Source organism: Rhamphochromis sp. 'chilingali', assembly GCF_963969265.1.
Source record: "Rhamphochromis sp. 'chilingali' genome assembly, chromosome: 17".
NCBI lineage: Eukaryota > Metazoa > Chordata > Actinopteri > Cichliformes > Cichlidae > Rhamphochromis > Rhamphochromis sp. 'chilingali'.
This window is the reverse complement of record NC_137944.1, coordinates 696,605-714,953: the sequence shown is the minus strand read 5'-3', so window position 1 is coordinate 714,953 and position 18,349 is coordinate 696,605. Positions and strand designations below refer to the sequence as shown.

Genomic DNA, 18,349 nt, shown 5'->3' with positions numbered 1-18,349 from the left:
TTCATTATCTTGTTGTAGTTGATGGCTCATAAAAGAATTTGTTACATGCTGTTTCAAATGAATTTCCTTATAGAAATCCCTATAGAACCTCAGGAAAGAGTTGACAACAAGAAAGCCAATAGAAGGTCAACAGATGCAACTTTTCCTGACCTGTGTGGACCACCGTGCGAAGCTCTGACAAAGCCTGAGAACATTTTGGCCAGCCGTTCATCATGGTGTTTTGTACCGCACCCTGGCCAACAACAGCTTGTATGTTAAAGTTTTCAGATGTCGCAAAGTGCAACTTTTAGTGCTTATCTGATTTGGTCATCCACAGTCTATGACACCTATCTGTTTTTTTTTTAGCTCAACTATGTTCTGGACATCAGCAGACCCAAAGATGAGCTGATTGTTGAAACGTCTTCTGGATGCCTCACGCGGGCAGAATTTTGGACACTGCGTTTAAACAAAGAAATGGAATCGACTGTAAGTATTTTTTTTCTACGAATATGAAAAAATAAAGTGTACATTCATTGTTATCATGACTTTTTCTGTTTCAGATTGGAAATGGCTGTTTCGAGCTTATCACTAAAATTGTTCAGTCAAAGGTACTGTATGTTGTATATGATGATTGTCAAGCTTTAATTGAAAGAGTTGTTGTTTTAAATGTTTGTTTGTTTTTTAACATTCTAGGGGATAAGCATTTACATAGAAAATCTGTATGTCACCCGGACTTGGCTTGCACCCTATGGCTGTGATCCACTGCAGTCCTTTCCTGTAAGTGTACCGTCCTTTAAAGAAACAAGCAAGTAATCAAAATGATTTTTTTTTATAACTTTGGTGCGAGTTCATATACAGGATACTTAAAAATACAATTCTGTTTCAGACTGATGCTCAGAGGATGGACATCATAGTTCTCCCTCTCTGGACACCTGGTCATTTCCAGTTGTGTGTAAGTCTTGTTTTTTGACACGTACAAACTGTTAGAATTTTGCTATGTGTCTGAGATGTATTCAAGCTTTTATGACGCAGTTTCAAAAGTCTTTGATTGTGATCGCTTGCAATGACATTGTTTTCAGGTTTGAAGTCATGGCTAACTGTCTTTTAGGTACTGAAGCCACCTAAAAGAGAAATCCTCTTTCTTGACCCATTATACACCAAGGCAGGATTTGGTGGCCAACAATATGTTTCACTTTTGAGGTCACATTTTTATAAGCATTTTTGGTTTGTTCCGGAGTTTTCAGGAACCTGTTCAGTGTTCCAGGTTAAGTGCATCCCAGATCATGTTCTGCTGATCTTGAGTGTTCACACATACAGTACACTCACATGCTTTTTCTATAAACTATATCAGCAAGTTTCTGTGTGGAGTTTGCATGTTCTCCCCGTGTCTGCGTGGGTTCCCTCCAGGTACTCCGGCTTCCTCCCACCGTCCAAAGACATGCAGCTTGTGGGGATAGGTTAATTGGATAATCCAAATTGCCACTAGGTGTAACTGTGTGAATGAATGTGAGTGCGAATGGTTGTCTGTCCCTGTGTGTTAGCCCTGCGACAGACTGGCGACCTGTCCAGTCTGTCGCCCTATGACAGCTGGGATAGGCTCCAGCGCCCCCCGTGACCCTGAAAAGGATAAGCGGAAGCGAATGGATGGATGGATATATCAGCATGATGCTTCAACATTTTATTCTCATCTTCAAATTATGATCAAGTCAGTGATACTGTCTTTAGATGAGTTTCAGACATAAATAGGGTCTTCCAGTGTTCTATTTTTAACATAAAACACCATTAAAAATGAGTTTATAAAATATGCCAACCTTAACTTAAAGCTGTTAATGCTTTATTTTGACCAACTGTGAGCATGTGACTGTACTTTTTCATTTTGTTATGCTGTTTTTTTGAGGTCGTGTTCCTAAGGCCTGTAGTTACAGTTGGTGCTATTAGCAATAAACATTTCACACCCATCATGATGACATCTGTTAACTTGTGAATGTAACTGTCTTTAAAACAAAAAGGAATCTTGCAGTGAAGATCATTCCCGGGCAGTGGTCAGAAAAAAAGAGCTTTGACTTGAAGGTATGTGCTAGTTTAAGTGTATGGTGAATAATATGAATTGCACTAGTCTTCTTTTAAGGGATTTTATTAACGAGCCTTTATTTTCAATGTAATACAGGGTTTTCCAAGCCAAGACTATGGAGTTGACTGTGGGATCTTCATGCTGATGGTAATTTTTCTCTTCTCTTCTTGAGATTCAGAAGCTAATTTAAGCTTGTAAAAAAAATGACATTTTCATTTTTTCTTCCAAATAGTCTGCTCTGTACGTGGCACTGGATGCTTCATTTGACTATACTATAGTAAGTATTCTATTTACTTTCACAGCAATGGAGTCTTGAATCTTTTGAAAGTTGTTAAATATGTTTCATATTAATATTTTACAGTCAGACATGCCCTACTTGCGTAAATGGTGGTGCTTGCTGTTGATGGAGAACTTTGATCTCAGGAGGTATTTATATTTTGACTTCTGTTCTATGTCGTGTCAAAGTTTACACACCTTAACAATATCAACATTTTCTGTTAAGCTCTGGCAAGCTATTTGCACACTGGAGAGAGGAAGCCAAAGCTGTGCTTGAAGGACAACACGTGCCCATTTTCAGACTGAAAAAGCGCAAGTTCCAGGAAGTCAGGTCAGTATTCACTTTATTAGATTATTCTGTTATTATATGTTACCTTATATATGTAATCAAAGTAGTTGAATTAGAATACTGCTGTAGATCACATTATACCCTTTAATATAGAGTGTGTGAGCTGTATGTAGTTTAGTTCTCATTATACTTTTGAGTTAACAGAACATATTCACATATTAGTTCATTAGATAAATGTGCATCACTCTGTATCCTTGATCTGCTGGGAATGTGTTACACTGTTTTCTTGACATGCTTAATTGTTGAATCATGAAGAGAAGGTTGTAAGCAGGAGACTCTGTGTCTAAAGACAGGGGAGATAGATAGACCACATTCCACACCCCCACCTTACAGAAAGCAGAGAAACAACTGCCGAGGTCATAACTTAGGCGCTGTAACAGAGAAAGAATGTGATGTTTTGGCTTTTACGACTAGCTGGGGGCCACTAGAGACTATAAAAAGCTGAGCAACCCGTCACCATTTTGAGACATGTGCCTGACCCTCTGGTAGCATCTCTCCCGTCCGGACGTTGTAATGCTCTTATTGTTGAATTGTATGGAAATAAATGATTGTTGATTGAGCATTGATACACCGAGTATTGTCCCTCCTTCAGCCCAAAGATTCAAAGAATTGGGAGATTTCAACAACTTGGTGCCGTGTGACCCGGATCTTTGGTGTGCTGAGGAGGTGTAGATTTGGCCTTTGGTGAGATCGTGGGGCAAAGTGAACAGAAGGCCGGCCTAAAACAGAAAGGTAAGCACAGCCTGTTGTATTATAAATACCAAATGTGCATATTGGGCTTTCCAAATTAATCTGTTCACTGAGTCACATGTGTTTTCACAGTAAATTTGTCGGTGTCTGGTTTTTGGCGCAAGATACTAACAACATAAGTTGAGGCTGAATTCCAGTGTGTTAAATAAACTGCTTCTACCGAGAAACTAATAACATACTACGTTGGACTAGTTGCAGCCACTTTACCTTCCACATTTAATTTTGTCTAAGACTGGCTTCTGTAGCAATAATACATTAGAATTTATTCTGAAGACGCGGCCATTAGTTCAGTACATTGAAGTCGAGGTTTGAAGTTTGTTTATGGTGTCAGTGACGTCCTGGCTTTTGCCGGCTATGAAATAGAAGTTGATTTAAGGAAAAGCAGATGCTGGCTTCACGGTGCGGTTGAACGCTGGCAACGCGAGAGCGAAACACGTCCGTAGGTTTGGTTTATGATATGGCCGTGTTCCGGTGGTGCGGCCGTGAAGTGCAGTAGTGGTTGGTGCTAATTTTAGTACATTGAACAGAGGTTTGACGGTGGTTTGTGGCGTCAGTCGAGTTTTTTTTTAAGGGCTGCGGTCATAAAACAAAGTAAAATTTTACTTGCCAAGAAGTACATAGAGCAAAACCTGGTTTATGATGTCGGGTATAACTTCGGGGATGCAAGCATCACTTTTATGATGCGACTTTGCCCCGTGGTGGCGGTCATAAGCGCAGAGAAAGGGGTATTTTGGTCTATGGTGCAGTGTGCTTTAAGAAAATCTAATAGTTGAGCTCAGAGGTTTCTGTGTAAAATTCCCGCTGAGGAAAAGTGTTGTGTGTGAGTGTGAAAGCGCGCTCTGGGTGAGAGAGTGTGTGTGAAGCTGCGAGGCACGCTCTGGGTGCTGTCTTGTGGGTAAAGCGCGCACTGAGTGAGAGTGTGGGTGAGGCGCGCTCTGAGTGTGTTTTCTGCGTGGAGTGTGAAGCGTGAACACAGTGACAGTGACGGTTGATGTGTTTGATTAGGAGGACATTAGAGCAAAGACACATTTTAGGATCAAAGGTTGATGCCTAGTGTACCTGTGGAACATTTGCCCTAGGAGTGGCGACCCTCCTGTCCGTGGACGCGTGGCCAGGACCGGCGGCGTCCGGGTGCCGAGGTGGTGACTTGGGGAGGTGAGGGCCCCCGCATAGCCACGGAAATAACACTGGAACGGCCGTGTAATCACGGGTTCACATTTATTCCGGACTAGAACAAGACACATTTTGCGAACAAAGGTTGAGTCTAGATTAGTAAAGAAATAAAAAGGTTAAATTCCTCGTTTCAGTGGTTGAAATTGTTGTGTGCCTGTCCCCTGACGAGTGTAAATTAAAATAAAGAGGGAATTTGGAGCCACATGGAGATAGACGGGCATAATTGGGTGTATTACTCTGTGGTGTAATAAAAATAAAAAGGAGAGATAGTAAGAGGTGTGCAGTGGAGAATTATGGAGGAGTAGAGAGAGGAATGTGTTGGGAGACTGGCGTACAGTTTACGCTGTCAAGGTGGGCGTGTTGCCTGCTTATCGGTTTAAAAGCGATGAAAATGAAATTAAAATAAATCTCTTAGTGTGTTAATACAGGAAGCTGCGGACCTGGACCAACTGCCCCCACAAGCACAGCGGTCGAAGCAAAATTATAGGTAATGGGAACCACACCCAGCACGAATCAGCAGCTGTGAAAAAGACAGCAGCGAGGAGAGAATTAGAGGAGAAATTAAGAGAAGTTTTAACACATAAAATTGGGGCCAACGGACTTGTGGAGGTTGGGAAGGCGTCCGGAGCATCACAACAAAAAGGTGAAACAAAAACACACACAAGCAGAGAAATCTGAGAGAAAGGCTCCTTTTAAGGTAACGCCTAGTTTGAGAAAAGATAAAATTAACCTGCTTTTATACAAATGCACATACACGCAATGAAGAAACAGCTTACACTCATGAACACGTGAAGATTTTCCAGCAAGGTTAAAGAAAAATTAACATACTTAAATGATGAAGTCTATACATTACTGACAAAGAAACCCTCTGGGTTGCAGGACAACAATTTAACTAAAAAAAAAAGGAACACTGGTCTAACCAACCAGGCAAGACGCAACAAATTTAGTGGTTAAAAGATTCAAATTGTGACATGTTTTCTGTTGATTGATTAATAAAAGTGATTACTGAATGAAAGAAAATTCCTTTTTGGGCTTTTAAACATGATCTTAAGAATTTTAACATATACCGGTGTTGTCCTGTCAACTTGGTGGGTTAGGAGTTGATTATATCGGGAGAGAAAAAAAAAAAAAAAGGGGGAGAGAAGGCTGACACAGGGCCTGGCCCCATTGTCTCCCCTCTGAATAACACAGCCAACACAACATCATTTTCCTGTTCGTTTGTTTTTGTTTTTTGTTTGTTTTTGTTTTGTTTTGTTTTTGTTTTTTCTATACATATTTAATTACAGGCTGCTTTGCCGGCCCTGAAAGCCGAGGCTGACTGGACTCCTGCTCTCCCCCATACGTGACACTGACCAAATGCTGCAACAGCTGGACCCACAACAACGACCTGAGAATGTCAACAGACCTGCAGGAATGTGATCTCAGGCAGCCGAGACGGAGAGCACTAAACCTAAGGCCCGTTTCACTGCACGGGGGAAAAATTCCCAGACTGCGTCAGCTGACAGAGCTGTGACGAGACGCCCGCCAAGCCCGAATGAAAAGTAAGGCCGAGCGAAAGAATGCTGACCTTGATAACTTTGCATTCACACTGTGCAGGACAGTGATGGACCAACACGGATGATCGGGTGGCGAAAAAGGGCGTGACCGAGACAGGAGGAGTAACTGAGGACAGAAGGCACCTCAGAATGGACAAAAACACAGAAGAAGATGCAGGTTTCACCTGCGGTGAACATCGACACTGGAGAAAGGACTGCCCCAATTGGGGTCAGAACCAGGACGGACTGAATTTTGAGCAGCAGCAGCAGCAATGGTCGCAAACAAACTGAAAAGGAGGGGGGGGCAGGACCCCAGGGCATGCTTCAGGCCGTGGTTTACCCAGAACACCAGAACAGGAAAGTGATGAACACACACACACACACACACACACGTCTCCAAACACACAGATTCAGAATGAAGTGAAATACACACATGAACACGTGTACTCGTTGAGTGAGTGAGAAATGACACACACACACACACACACACACACACACACACACACGGGAATGTTGATTCACTGAGAAGTGATGCACACACACATACACGCTGATGCAATGAAGAATGCTTTGCTTATGCTGATATGCAAAATGCTGCACACAAACATCCCAATGCATAATTTTTATGAGGAGCCATTGATTACCATTGATTACTTAGAATGTGTTATATGTCACCTAGAAGGCATTTATGTAGATTTTAGGAATAAGGTCTAAAAAAGTTTGGTTATGAAAACAATGTCTGTGCGTGATGTCTGTTTATGGCTCAAGGCCTTGACTGAATTCTTTGCTGTGCTTCACACAGCCCTGATGAGGAACAGTGGCACAGAGTGAAAATGATGAATTAATAGTGTAAGGTTAGGTTGGAGTACGGCATTTTCTGTGATTGAGTTTTAATTCAAGGAGGAACAAAAGGTGTTACGGCACCTGAGGTTCTCATTCCCACACAATATTGTCCCGGCAGGAAGCAAAATGTTCCTGTGAATTTCTGGTTGATTGTTTGGTTTTGTTTAGCGCTAGCTTGATTTTATCAGTGAGCTTTGGCTTGTGTTCTTTCTCGTAAGCGAGAGAGGGATAGTTTTATGCTTGGACATGTCTGCAACGGGCCCTAGTTTGTGTTATTTTAGTAGTATTTTGTTGGTTATGTCTGTTTTCGTTTTTGTTACAGTGCACTGGAGAAAAAACATCTGAGAGGTGTGATCCACCGGTGGTGATATGTTGATATTTTGTGAGTTTATGATTTAACAATCAGCTCTTTAAACAAGGCCTGAAAGATTGAAATTTAAAGCGCTATAAAATATTATTACTGTAAACAGTTGCAAAGTGTGCTTCTCCATGATTGTAATTGGCTTGGGAGAAATTCACTTATAGGGAACACTGAGAAGTTCTGAGTCTAAAAGGATTGCACCGAGTCAATCCGGCCCAAAAAACAACAAGGAATTGTTTTCCTTTAAAATGATGACGTCATCTTGCTGGTGATGGAGGCTCGAATAGGTTGCGCGTGAGACTCCATTATCAGCAACATCTGGTATGAATGTGTATGGAGGTATGCATGTGAATGGACTGTGATGGACTGACGACTAAAAGTTTGGACTGACTTGATACTGAGACAAGGACTGCACCAACTTTAGGATTAGTAAATGCCAATAAACAATTCATAAACAATTCACCCAGCGGACAAGAGAAGGGTGGATGCTTCGCTTTGTTTTGTTTTTTCAGGAGCAGGAGGATAAGAGAGACTGGAGGAGGAGACTCTAGCTTCACATAAGTATGAACTGCAGACTTAACACTGTGGTTGCTGATTTTGAGTTACCGATGTTTGCATTAAGAAAACTGTGCTATATTAGCTGTGTTTTGAGTAAGGTATCATGTTATATTATTGGGAATGCCAAATGCTACAGTGGAGAAGACTTTTGATGCCACTCATGACTGGAATATGTTACTATTAACCACAGCAGGCCACTGTAAAAAGTCAATTAAATTTTATAGAGGAAAATCGCCAAAATTGAACAATACCTATGAATGACTGGCCACATTCAGAATAGAGATATGCAAGAATAAACATTGGTCCACATGATTTAGGTTCTCACTTGAAATAGTAAGTTATTAAATGTAGAATATAATCGACAGGGACATTTGATAGGATGTGGTACTGCAAAAGAACAAGAGCAAAGTAAATAAAGAAAATATTGTGTTTAGTTTGGATAAATTAAAATTAAAATGTACCATTACACTCAGAGGATCAATATGAAATAAAACATATGCAAAATTTGTAGGAAGTACATGACTGATAACTGTTCTGTCCTGAGCATTTGTTTCCAGAGCACCCACTTGACCACACCAACAGTTTCTCGCCACCGAGGAGGGGTACTTGCAAAAAGAATAAAATAAAAATCTGAGTTTAACAAAACATTTTAAATGTAAATATCAAGCTTACCTTTCTTTTTCCATGAAATGTGCTTGTGGGCACGCCAGCCATTTTGAAAAGGTGGGCAAAACAATTGGCAAGGCCACACCCCCACACATGTGATATAATTTTAAAGGTACTGTTGCCCTCTCTAAGAAACATCAGGAATTAGAGGAGTGGCAAGTAGAGTATGCGAGCTACAAGCAAAAACTAAAATGTGTACTACAGTGTGCAAAAATGAAATACTGGGTCATCAGGGGGACATGAGGGACATTTATAAAACTAAAAGTCCCACTAACCTTAAAGTGCACTTGAAAAGCTCACACAAGAAGGTTAACCTAGCTTACCTAGAAGACCTCATCAGGGGGAGCACACTCCCCCTCCTTGAAGAGCTCACCCACTCAACCCGCATCCCCAGAAAACAGCTAACCCCAGATAAGGCAGCGTGATGTATCCCGAGACAACAGGACTGGGACATCTAAATAAAGGTGTGAAACAATCGCCTTCAAAAGGTTATCAATTCACTTCAACCAAAATTAGGACCACACGGTGCGGCAAGAGTTAATAGTTATTAGTCTCAACACCCAAGGATAACCAGAAGAGCATGACTGATATGATGGAACTGGGATTTTGTTACACTTAATTTTTGTAAAACACAAACAAAACTAAATTGAAACTAAGGATTTTCAGAAAATAAAAACTACACTAAACTAGCAAAGAATTGGTAAAAACTAATTACAACTGGTAAAAATTGAAAATCTGGAGTCGAAACTAAATAAAAATAACAACTAATGGAAATGGCGAAAAGTTTAAAACCCTGGTGCAGAGATTGGCAAATCTGACCAGGAAACGTTATAAAATGGATTGTCAGGATAGTCAGCGTTAAAGCCACTTTTGACAGTCCATACTAGGATGGCATTGGACATCTTCGGGGCGGAGGAGGGTTGGTGTGACCAAGGTGTGGTTTGGCTTGTTGTATGTACATTTCAAAATGTTACAGCTCTGGATGGACCAGTTACCAGATATGATGTCACCAACCTTCTCTTTTAAGTGTCTAGCTCCAATGAATTGACACATGGGAGTGTGTCAAAAAGGGGGAAGTTGAGTCCGAACATCAAACAATGGTGTTATGAACATTTTATGACTTTATTTGTGTGTTTAATAATTTAGCTATGGTAAAACTTAAGCTTATAATGTGTTAGACTTAGAAAGGGTTCACTAATTTTTGATTTCTTTTACACACACAAAGATTATGATTAGAATAGGTTCTGAACATAATATTTTAAACCAAATTTGAATCATTAGAACAACAATGGATAACAATATTAGATTATCAAGGCTAGGGAGAGAGGTGTTTTGGTTTTCTGTCTCTTGCAGAGAAAGGAACAGACACCAGACGGGGACACGGAGATGTGAGGACCCTTCATAGCAGAGACAGATGTAGGGACAGCCGAGACAGCAACTGGGGTCAAGTGTCATGACGTTTGGGCTCCTGGAGAAGATGGATCCCACAAACACAGCAATAACCATGAAGGGGTTGGCGAAAACCAGGAACACCAGACCAACGAGGTTCAAGAGGCTCTTGGCAAAAAGGGGGACACGCCGGTGAACCCAAAACACACAGATCCTTGTTTGAAATCGGGGCAGAATAATCCCCAGAACTGTGCAATGACTAAAGGGTGGTCTAACCCCGGAGGTCGAAGAAAGAAGCTGAGAATCACCCAACTGGAAGACACTGGTAGCTGCAGCAATAAAAATAAAGGTTAAAAGCTCCTTAGACAGAGGTTCTAGTCTAAGTACATTTGAAAGGTATAAGGGGGCATTAAAATGGGAGTGGAAAACTGGAGCACCAAAATAAAGCTGTGGGAGAACTGGGGAGTGATGGGAGAGTCATCTGTAACTGCTGTTATGGTTGTAAATCTAACTTTGCTTGCATCTGAACTGCGTGAACACAGAGGTCATCCCACATATGGTCCACCCGTTAAAGGGGGACAGAGGGCCTCAGGATCAAGAAAACCTGGACCTTGCGACCCTGGAGTGCATGTTGTAAGTGATCTCTTTCAGAGATCAAAAGGGGGAATTATTAGATTATTCTGTTATTATATGTTACCTTATATATGTAATCAAAGTAGTTGAATTAGAATACTGCTGTAGATCATATTATACCCTTTAATATAGAGTGTGTGAGCTGTATGTAGTTTAGTTCTCATTATACTTTTGAGTTAACAGAACATATTCACATATTAGTTCATTAGATAAATGTGCATCACTCTGTATCCTTGATCTGCTGGGAATGTGTTACACTGTTTTCTTGACATGCTTAATTGTTGAATCATGAAGAGAAGGTTGTAAGCAGGAGACTCTGTGTCTAAAGACAGGGGAGATAGACAGACCACATTCCACACCCCCACCTTACAGAAAGCAGAGAAACAACTGCCGAGGTCATAACTTAGGCGCTGTAACAGAGAAAAAATGTGATGTTTTGGCTTTTACGACTAGCTGGGGGCCACTAGAGACTATAAAAAGCTGAGCAACCCGTCACCATTTTGAGACATGTGCCTGACCCTCTGGTAGCATCTCTCCCGTCCGGACGTTGTAATGCTCTTATTGTTGAATTATATGGAAATAAATGATTGTTGATTGAGCATTGATACACCGAGTATTGTCCCTCCTTCAGCCCAAAGATTCAAAGAATTGGGAGATTTCAACAACTTTAACCAGTAGTGTAATTACATGGTTAGTGACATTTGAATAACTGTTAAAAAACTGTTCTGCAACAGAGAAATAACTATGTTTTTATCCCCGTTTGCCTGACACAGGAGCCAGCAGTTGTTGAAGATCTGCGTCCTGCTGTGCAATGGGTTGTCCAAAATAAGGCACTTTTCCGTGGACACGTAACAATGCCCAAATATGTGTCCTTAAATCAAGGGGACCAGCAGAGGGTCTTAAGAGACATGTCAAAGGAAGAAGACACCAGAGCAAGGGACTTGTTCCTCTTTGTTTTTCAGTTTGCAGAGGACATGGAGCTCTTTTTGAAAGCATGTGCTGATGAGCAGGGACTAAGGGTCAGTGCTATGTTTGACATGTGATGGACAAATGAAGGCACTGGCTGTGTTTGTTTGTTTGTTTGTTTAATATGTTGTTGTTGTTGTTTTTTTGCGTAGTACAAAATTCCAATTAAACTTATTTCAAAATGTTGTTCACTTGATTCTGTGTCCATACTTATAATAAAGGATTACAGTGAAACAGCATTAAATGTAAATGTAACAGCATTTTTTTAAACTTGTATTTTCAAAATAAAAAGCTTATTGTTGATATTAACAGTAAAGAATTGTAATCAATAATATTTTTATACATTTTAAACATTAACACTCTGGGCTCTATCCTGGCCATTTGTGGACACTTCACTTGTTCTTTTTTTTGACTACTGCACTGCAGTGGACCAAAACAATGACACGGGTTTGATCTTAAGGATCTAATAGTTGTGTGTGTTGTGCATGACATTGCCACACAAATATGTATTTGCAAGATAGAGTAGAATAAATTATGACGCATGAAATATTACATAGGCTGCAGGGAATTTCTGTTGATACAGACTATTGAGCTTTGAGTTTCCCAGTCAAACTTAGCTTTGAAGCACCTGCTAAAAACACTTTTACTCTTGTACATTTCATAACAAGACACCATAGCCAAAATATTAACAAAATATGTATTATTAAAAATTTAAAAGCTGCAGCACATACAGCAACAAACACCGTTATTAAATGTGTCCTGGAGTTTATGCAGGTGCAGAAAGTGCTGCTGCTGTAAGTCAGCCTAACAGCTTCCAGATCACTTATTTTTCTGGAAAGATGGTAGGAAGGGCATCACTGCTCATTTCTACAGTCTCCCAGATCTTGGAATACAATCCCTTTGTACCATGAAACCACTTCGCAGTACTAGGAGTCCACTAAAACCTATAAAGAGAGTGATCCTGGAAGAAATGGGGCACACACTAGTGACCTCAACAATTGCAAGACAGCCTTTTCCCCGATGCTCAGATGGGGGGAAAAAGGAAGTTTCATGAAAACATTAGGACTTTATCACCGTTTTATCTTCAAAGTTAATGGTAATATATAACCTAACTGGCTATAAAGAGTAAAAAATTTATATACAATTTTGATTTTGATGAAAAGGACTGGTGCTATTTTAAAGAGTCACGTCGGTAAAAGTAGATAAATGTTTTAAGAAATATACATTTTATAGCATTTTGTGAACATACACAAAAAGTGGCCATTTTTGGCAACAAACAAGCTGAGAGAGAGTTTTATATTTTTGGCTCTCCTTGAACAAAAATAATAGTGCATAATAATCAATGTTTATGTTAATCAATTAAATGTCCCAGACTCTACTATTACTAATACAGCAGCCCCTCGTTTATCGCTGGTGTTACGTTCAAAAAATAACCCGCGGTAGGTGAAATCCATGAAGTAGCCAACTTTATTTTTTACAATTATTATAGATGTTAAGACTGTAAAACCCCTCACTACATGCTTTATACACTTTTCTCAGACAGGCATGAACATTTTCACACTTTTCTCTTTTGTTTAAACACTCTTAGAGTTCAAACCTTCGTAGAAACATAAGTCCAGTGCAAAACGTTTCGTCGGCATTGTTGTGTTTGTTTGGGAGAAAACTTACAAACATACAGTACAGCACTTCAGAGTTACACTGCTATGTAAATTCGACAAGCTAAACGCATTCTGTACTGTACAGCAGGAGTCCCCAAGCTTTTTGCACCACAGACCACTTTAATGTCAGACAATATTTTCAGGGAACGAGCTTTAAGGTGTCGCGGATAAATACAACAAAAGAATAAAAAAAAGAAACTGTGGTATTTTGTAAATATAATAATAAACGTGACTTGAGCTGTACGCCAACAACAATGACAGTGACATTCTCCTCTCTGCTTTTTTTTTTTTTTTTTTCCATTTGATTCACCTTTTATTGTTTATTTTATTTTCACTTACTGAATACGGGACAGACTTGACTGGGGGAAAGAAGGGGAGAAAGAAAGAGGGAAAGAGAAACAGCTGAGAAGAGGGACGGGGGAGAAGGGCAAAAACCAAAAACCAACAGAATGAGCAGAAAAAGAAAAAAAAGAAGAAAAAGAAAAAAAAAAGAGCATATATCAGTCACCTGGGTCACCTGCTGAGAGAGAAAAAAGAAAACAAGCAGAAGAGAACAAGAGTAATAGAATAAACAACATCACAATGATATATGGGAATATGACAGTAAATACTAAATATTACACATTATTGTGCAGCACATAAGATCAACAGAACACAGTGTGCTTTGAGGTAGGAGCCAAAAAGGGTGTAGTTTGTGGGTGTGATCACCCGTGTGTACACCTGTGAGCATGGACGCGCTTGTTTTTTGTTTTTTAAAAGGTTCCTTCATGTAATGATCTGCTAGAGGGTGTGGGGGGGCCACAGCCCCGTCCTCCAGGGCATGAAGCAGGTATGGAGGAGATCAAAACTCCAGACATCCAGAGGCCCCCAGAACACAAGAGACCAAGGAAGACCAACAGAGGGGCAGCCGCGCCACTGTCCCAGAAAGAGCTGAGGAGAGTCCCAGATGAGGGCTCACTCAGCAGCCGCGGAGCAGAAGCCAGGGGGAGTTGCAGTGACGCGCCCGTGAGCTCCGCCGGCAGCCAGCCGTGCCTGAGTGACCGAGCCCCAGGCCGAGAGGCCGGGGGCACCCCACCTCCGAAGTGGCCCGAGCGAGCCCCAGGCTCCAGGCCCCGATAAGCGGCCGCCAAGGAGTGAGCCGGTGTGTAACTGGACGCCCATCCCCGGACACAAAGAACCACCAACGCACCGATGTCTGAGGGAGTCCGCCACACTGCTTTTTAATGCTCTCTGGTCGCTATGGTAACGCGTAAATAGTTCTTTCAAAATAAGACACACAACTACAACCATACATTTCACACCGGAGGATCAACTCTCGCGGAACGGTACCAAAAGACTCACGGACCGGGACCGGTCCGTGGGCCTATTAGGGACCGCTCCAGTACAGGAGACACTGGACTAGATTGATTGACAATGGTCTACAGCAATCAGAACGCACAACGCGATGTACTGTAAAAAAAAAACATAAATGTGTCACTTTTGGCCATGAATAATTTAGGGGATGGTGAATTTTTTTTGAACAAACCCAGAGTGTTAAAAACCCCCACTTAAAACCATTTTTATTTCTCAGCAGCATCAATAGTAACAAAAACGCAATTTAGTTTTCGCTGTCAAAGTCGATTTAACTGAAGTTACGTGTTTCCGGTTACTGTGGAGGTCACGTGTTTCCGGTTCCGGTTACTGTGGAGGTCACGTGTTTCCGGTTACTGTGGAGCTCCACAGTGGCTGCAGCCAGGTCCTCTTGCCTTTAAGGCTGCAGACCCCAAATCCGGTCATTGGTACTTCCTGGCTTGTGTAGTTACTAGGTAACAAAAGCTCAACACTGCCCCTAGCGTCCTGGAGCACTTCCGTTGTGTTTTGGATTTTGCAAGTGTTTTGGATTTTGTACGTGTTTTGGATTTTGCACGTGTTTTGTATTTTGCATGTGTTTTGTATTTTGTACGTGTTTTGTATTTTGCACGTGTTTTGGATTTTGTACGTGTTTTGTATTTTGCATGTGTTTTGGATTTTGTATGTTTTGGAGTTTGCACGTGTTTTGAATTTTGTACGTGTTTTGTATTTTGCACGTGTCTTGGTGTTTGCATGTGTTTTGTATTTTGTACGTGTTTTGGATTTTGTATGTTTTGGAGTTTGCACGTGTTTTGTATTTTGCACGTGTTTTGTATTTTGCACGTGTCTTGGTGTTTGCATGTGTTTTGTATTTTGTACGTGTTTTGGATTTTGTATGTTTTGGAGTTTGCACGTGTTTTGTATTTTGCACGTGTCTTGGTGTTTGCATGTGTTTTGTATTTTGTACGTGTTTTGGATTTTGTATGTTTTGGAGTTTGCACGTGTTTTGTATTTTGCACGAGTCTTGGTGTTTGCATGTGTTTTGTATTTTGTACGTGTTTTGGATTTTGTATGTTTTGGAGTTTGCACGTGTTTTGTATTTTGTACATGTTTTGGATTTTGCACGTGTCTTGGTGTTTGCATGTGTTTTGTATTTTGTACGTGTTTTGTATTTTGCACGTGTCTTGGTGTTTGCATGTGTTTTGTATTTTGTACGTGTTTTGGATTTTGTATGTTTTGTATTTTGCACGTGTTTTGTATTTTGTACGTGTTTTGTATTTTGTACGTGTTTTGTATTTTGCACGTGTTTTGTATTTTGTACGTGTTTTGTATTTTGCACGTGTTTTGTATTTTGTACGTGTTTTGTATTTTGCATGTGTTTTGGATTTTGTATGTTTTGGAGTTTGCACGTGTTTTGAATTTTGTACGTGTTTTGTATTTTGTACGTGTTTTGTATTTTGCATGTGTTTTGGATTTTGTATGTTTTGGAGTTTGCACGTGTTTTGAATTTTGTACGTGTTTTGTATTTTGCACGTGTCTTGGTGTTTGCATGTGTTTTGTATTTTGTACGTGTTTTGGATTTTGTATGTTTTGGAGTTTGCACGTGTTTTGTATTTTGCACGTGTTTTGTATTTTGCACGTGTCTTGGTGTTTGCATGTGTTTTGTATTTTGTACGTGTTTTGGATTTTGTATGTTTTGGAGTTTGCACGTGTTTTGTATTTTGCACGTGTCTTGGTGTTTGCATGTGTTTTGTATTTTGTACGTGTTTTGGATTTTGTATGTTTTGGAGTTTGCACGTGTTTTGTATTTTGCACGTGTCTTGGTGTTTGCATGTGTTTTGTATTTTGTACGTGTTTTGGATTTTGTATGTTTTGGAGTTTGCACGTGTTTTGTATTTTGTACATGTTTTGGATTTTGCACGTGTCTTGGTGTTTGCATGTGTTTTGTATTTTGTACGTGTTCTGGATTTTGCACGTGTCTTGGTGTTTGCATGTGTTTTGTATTTTGTACGTGTTTTGGATTTTGTATGTTTTGGAGTTTGCACGTGTTTTGTATTTTGTACGTGTTTTGTATTTTGCACGTGTCTTGGTGTTTGCATGTGTTTTGTATTTTGTACGTGTTTTGGATTTTGCATGTGTTTTGGATTTTGTATGTGTTTTGGAGTTTGCATGTGTTTTGGAATTTGTAAGTGTTTTGGAGTTTGTACGTGCTTTGTCTCTAGGGGCCACCGTACTTCAGCCACTGCACAGAGACCTCCATCTTCAGAGGTTTTCTGATGACTCTGCGGTGGTTGGATGCTTTGTGATTATTCATAAAATATTAATAAAAAGACCTAAAAACTGTGAGAATCTGAATTTTAGCAAACAATAGACAATTATTTATACCTATATTTCAACTTTTCAGAGTCAGGAGTCACAAAGTGGCGCACAAAGTTAACAAGTTCATAACATTTAAACTGTATATTTCTGTCAATACATAATTCAGTCAAAACTGAAGCCGTGCACGTGATGTGTAGAAGGACTCCTCTCAAAAATTAATTCAAACTGTGTGGGCCCTCCTCATTTTCTGACTCCTCCTTAGCCTTTATCATTTTCAACCATTCTGTGGAAAAGACCAGTAGAAAAGATGAAGTTAGTCTGGCTCATCTGCGCAGTGGCTGTTGGTAAGATCTAAACAAATACATTTCTACAAGATCATATCAAAAAAGAACCTTAGTGTGGAAAGAGTTGTCTTTTCAATTTGACTGTTTGAAGGCGTAATTCAGCATTTGGAGAAATGTCTTTACTGGTTTTCTTTTTAAGAGTTGTATAAAAGGATTGAGAGGAATCTCGTATCTGTTTTTAAATTAGAAAGATCCAGTCAGTGTGCCTCTGACCTGATTTAATGTAAAAGAGAAACCGCCGACTGTAACTGTGTCAGTTTAAAGTTCAGACCTGTGCACAAACAAAGCTTTTGTGTGGGTGATACATGCTAAAATCAACAACAGAGAGAAATGTTAGGAATACTATGGCCTTTATTCTTTTAACCATCTTATATCATGTTGTGGAAAATGAGTCACACTTTATCCTCCGATCCTCTGGATGCTCAAATTAGAAACAGTATTTGTAGTATGTTTTTGTCATGAGCTTCTTTGTATGTAGACAAAAGTTCGTAAGAAGCCAATACACTTAATCAGATGTGTATTGTGTATCAGGACCCCCCTCTCGCCACATCGTCCCAATTTTGATTTACAGCCTCAGCCGAACCGTTTCTGTAACTTTCTAAAACCGATGATCTCAAATTCAGTGTGTTACCATTGCCAACCAAACGTTTTTACACAAGATGAAATCATGATTTTTTTTTATGACGTAATGCAGCCACCTCTGTATGTCTGGCTTTCAACATTGATGCGACGGCCACCCATCTTTACTACAGAACAAAAAGATTTCTTCCAAAACAAGGTGCTTCAGTTACTGTCTGACAAGAACAATGGGTGAGTATCAAAGCTAATCTAAAGATGCAAAGTATCAAAATATTAAATCATATTTTCATCATTAATGTGGTGTACAGCTTTTCTGTGCAAATCACTGCATGTTTTTGTTGTTGTCTTATTTCTGTCTGATCAGATCTCACTAAGGCACAATAGAACTTTTTATTTAACATTTCTCATAGAGGATGGGGACAGGAAATGGACTGGAAAGAAAGTAGGGGAAAAATATAGCTGGGATTTGATGATCAGAGCACGTTTGATGTCCCAAAAGTGCAAAGCAAACCGCTTGATAAAATGAAAGGTCATGTAACTCTAGTTGCTGTCTTAAACAAACATGGGTAAA

General features: G+C 40.1%; 1 protein-coding gene and 1 long non-coding RNA gene across 3 annotated transcripts; both read left to right on the top strand.

Annotated features, from left to right (window-relative positions):
• Positions 1 to 135: 135 nt before the first annotated feature.
• Positions 136 to 11,799, top strand: LOC308384645 (uncharacterized protein). Of its 2 annotated transcripts, XM_080863178.1 has the most exons (11): positions 136 to 249; positions 346 to 465; positions 540 to 587; positions 673 to 756; positions 866 to 931; positions 1,989 to 2,049; positions 2,147 to 2,197; positions 2,283 to 2,327; positions 2,412 to 2,476; positions 2,553 to 2,657; positions 11,357 to 11,799. In XM_080863178.1, the coding sequence occupies exons 7-11, from the start codon at positions 2,189 to 2,191 to the stop codon at positions 11,433 to 11,435; spliced, it is 303 nt and encodes a 100-aa protein (XP_080719304.1). In that variant the 5' UTR covers positions 136 to 249; positions 346 to 465; positions 540 to 587; positions 673 to 756; positions 866 to 931; positions 1,989 to 2,049; positions 2,147 to 2,188; the 3' UTR covers positions 11,436 to 11,799. The 2 variants fall into 2 exon arrangements, with proteins under 2 accessions (XP_080719304.1, XP_080719305.1); XM_080863179.1 differs by lacking the exons at positions 136 to 249; positions 346 to 465; positions 540 to 587; positions 673 to 756 and adding an exon at positions 774 to 788.
• Positions 2,684 to 8,665, top strand: LOC308384647. The gene is made up of 2 exons (XR_013969368.1): positions 2,684 to 3,407; positions 5,885 to 8,665. It is a non-coding gene; the product is annotated as an uncharacterized lncRNA (long non-coding RNA).
• Positions 11,800 to 18,349: the final 6,550 nt, after the last annotated feature.

What these genes read in the sequence shown, in the direction of transcription:
- LOC308384645 (XM_080863178.1), top strand. An exon ending in CTTCATTTGACTATACTATA is followed by an intron (nt 2,328 to 2,411) that starts GTAAGTATTCTA and finishes AATATTTTACAG; the next exon opens with TCAGACATGCCCTACTTGCG. An exon ending in CGCAAGTTCCAGGAAGTCAG is followed by an intron (nt 2,658 to 11,356) that starts GTCAGTATTCAC and finishes TGCCTGACACAG; the next exon opens with GAGCCAGCAGTTGTTGAAGA.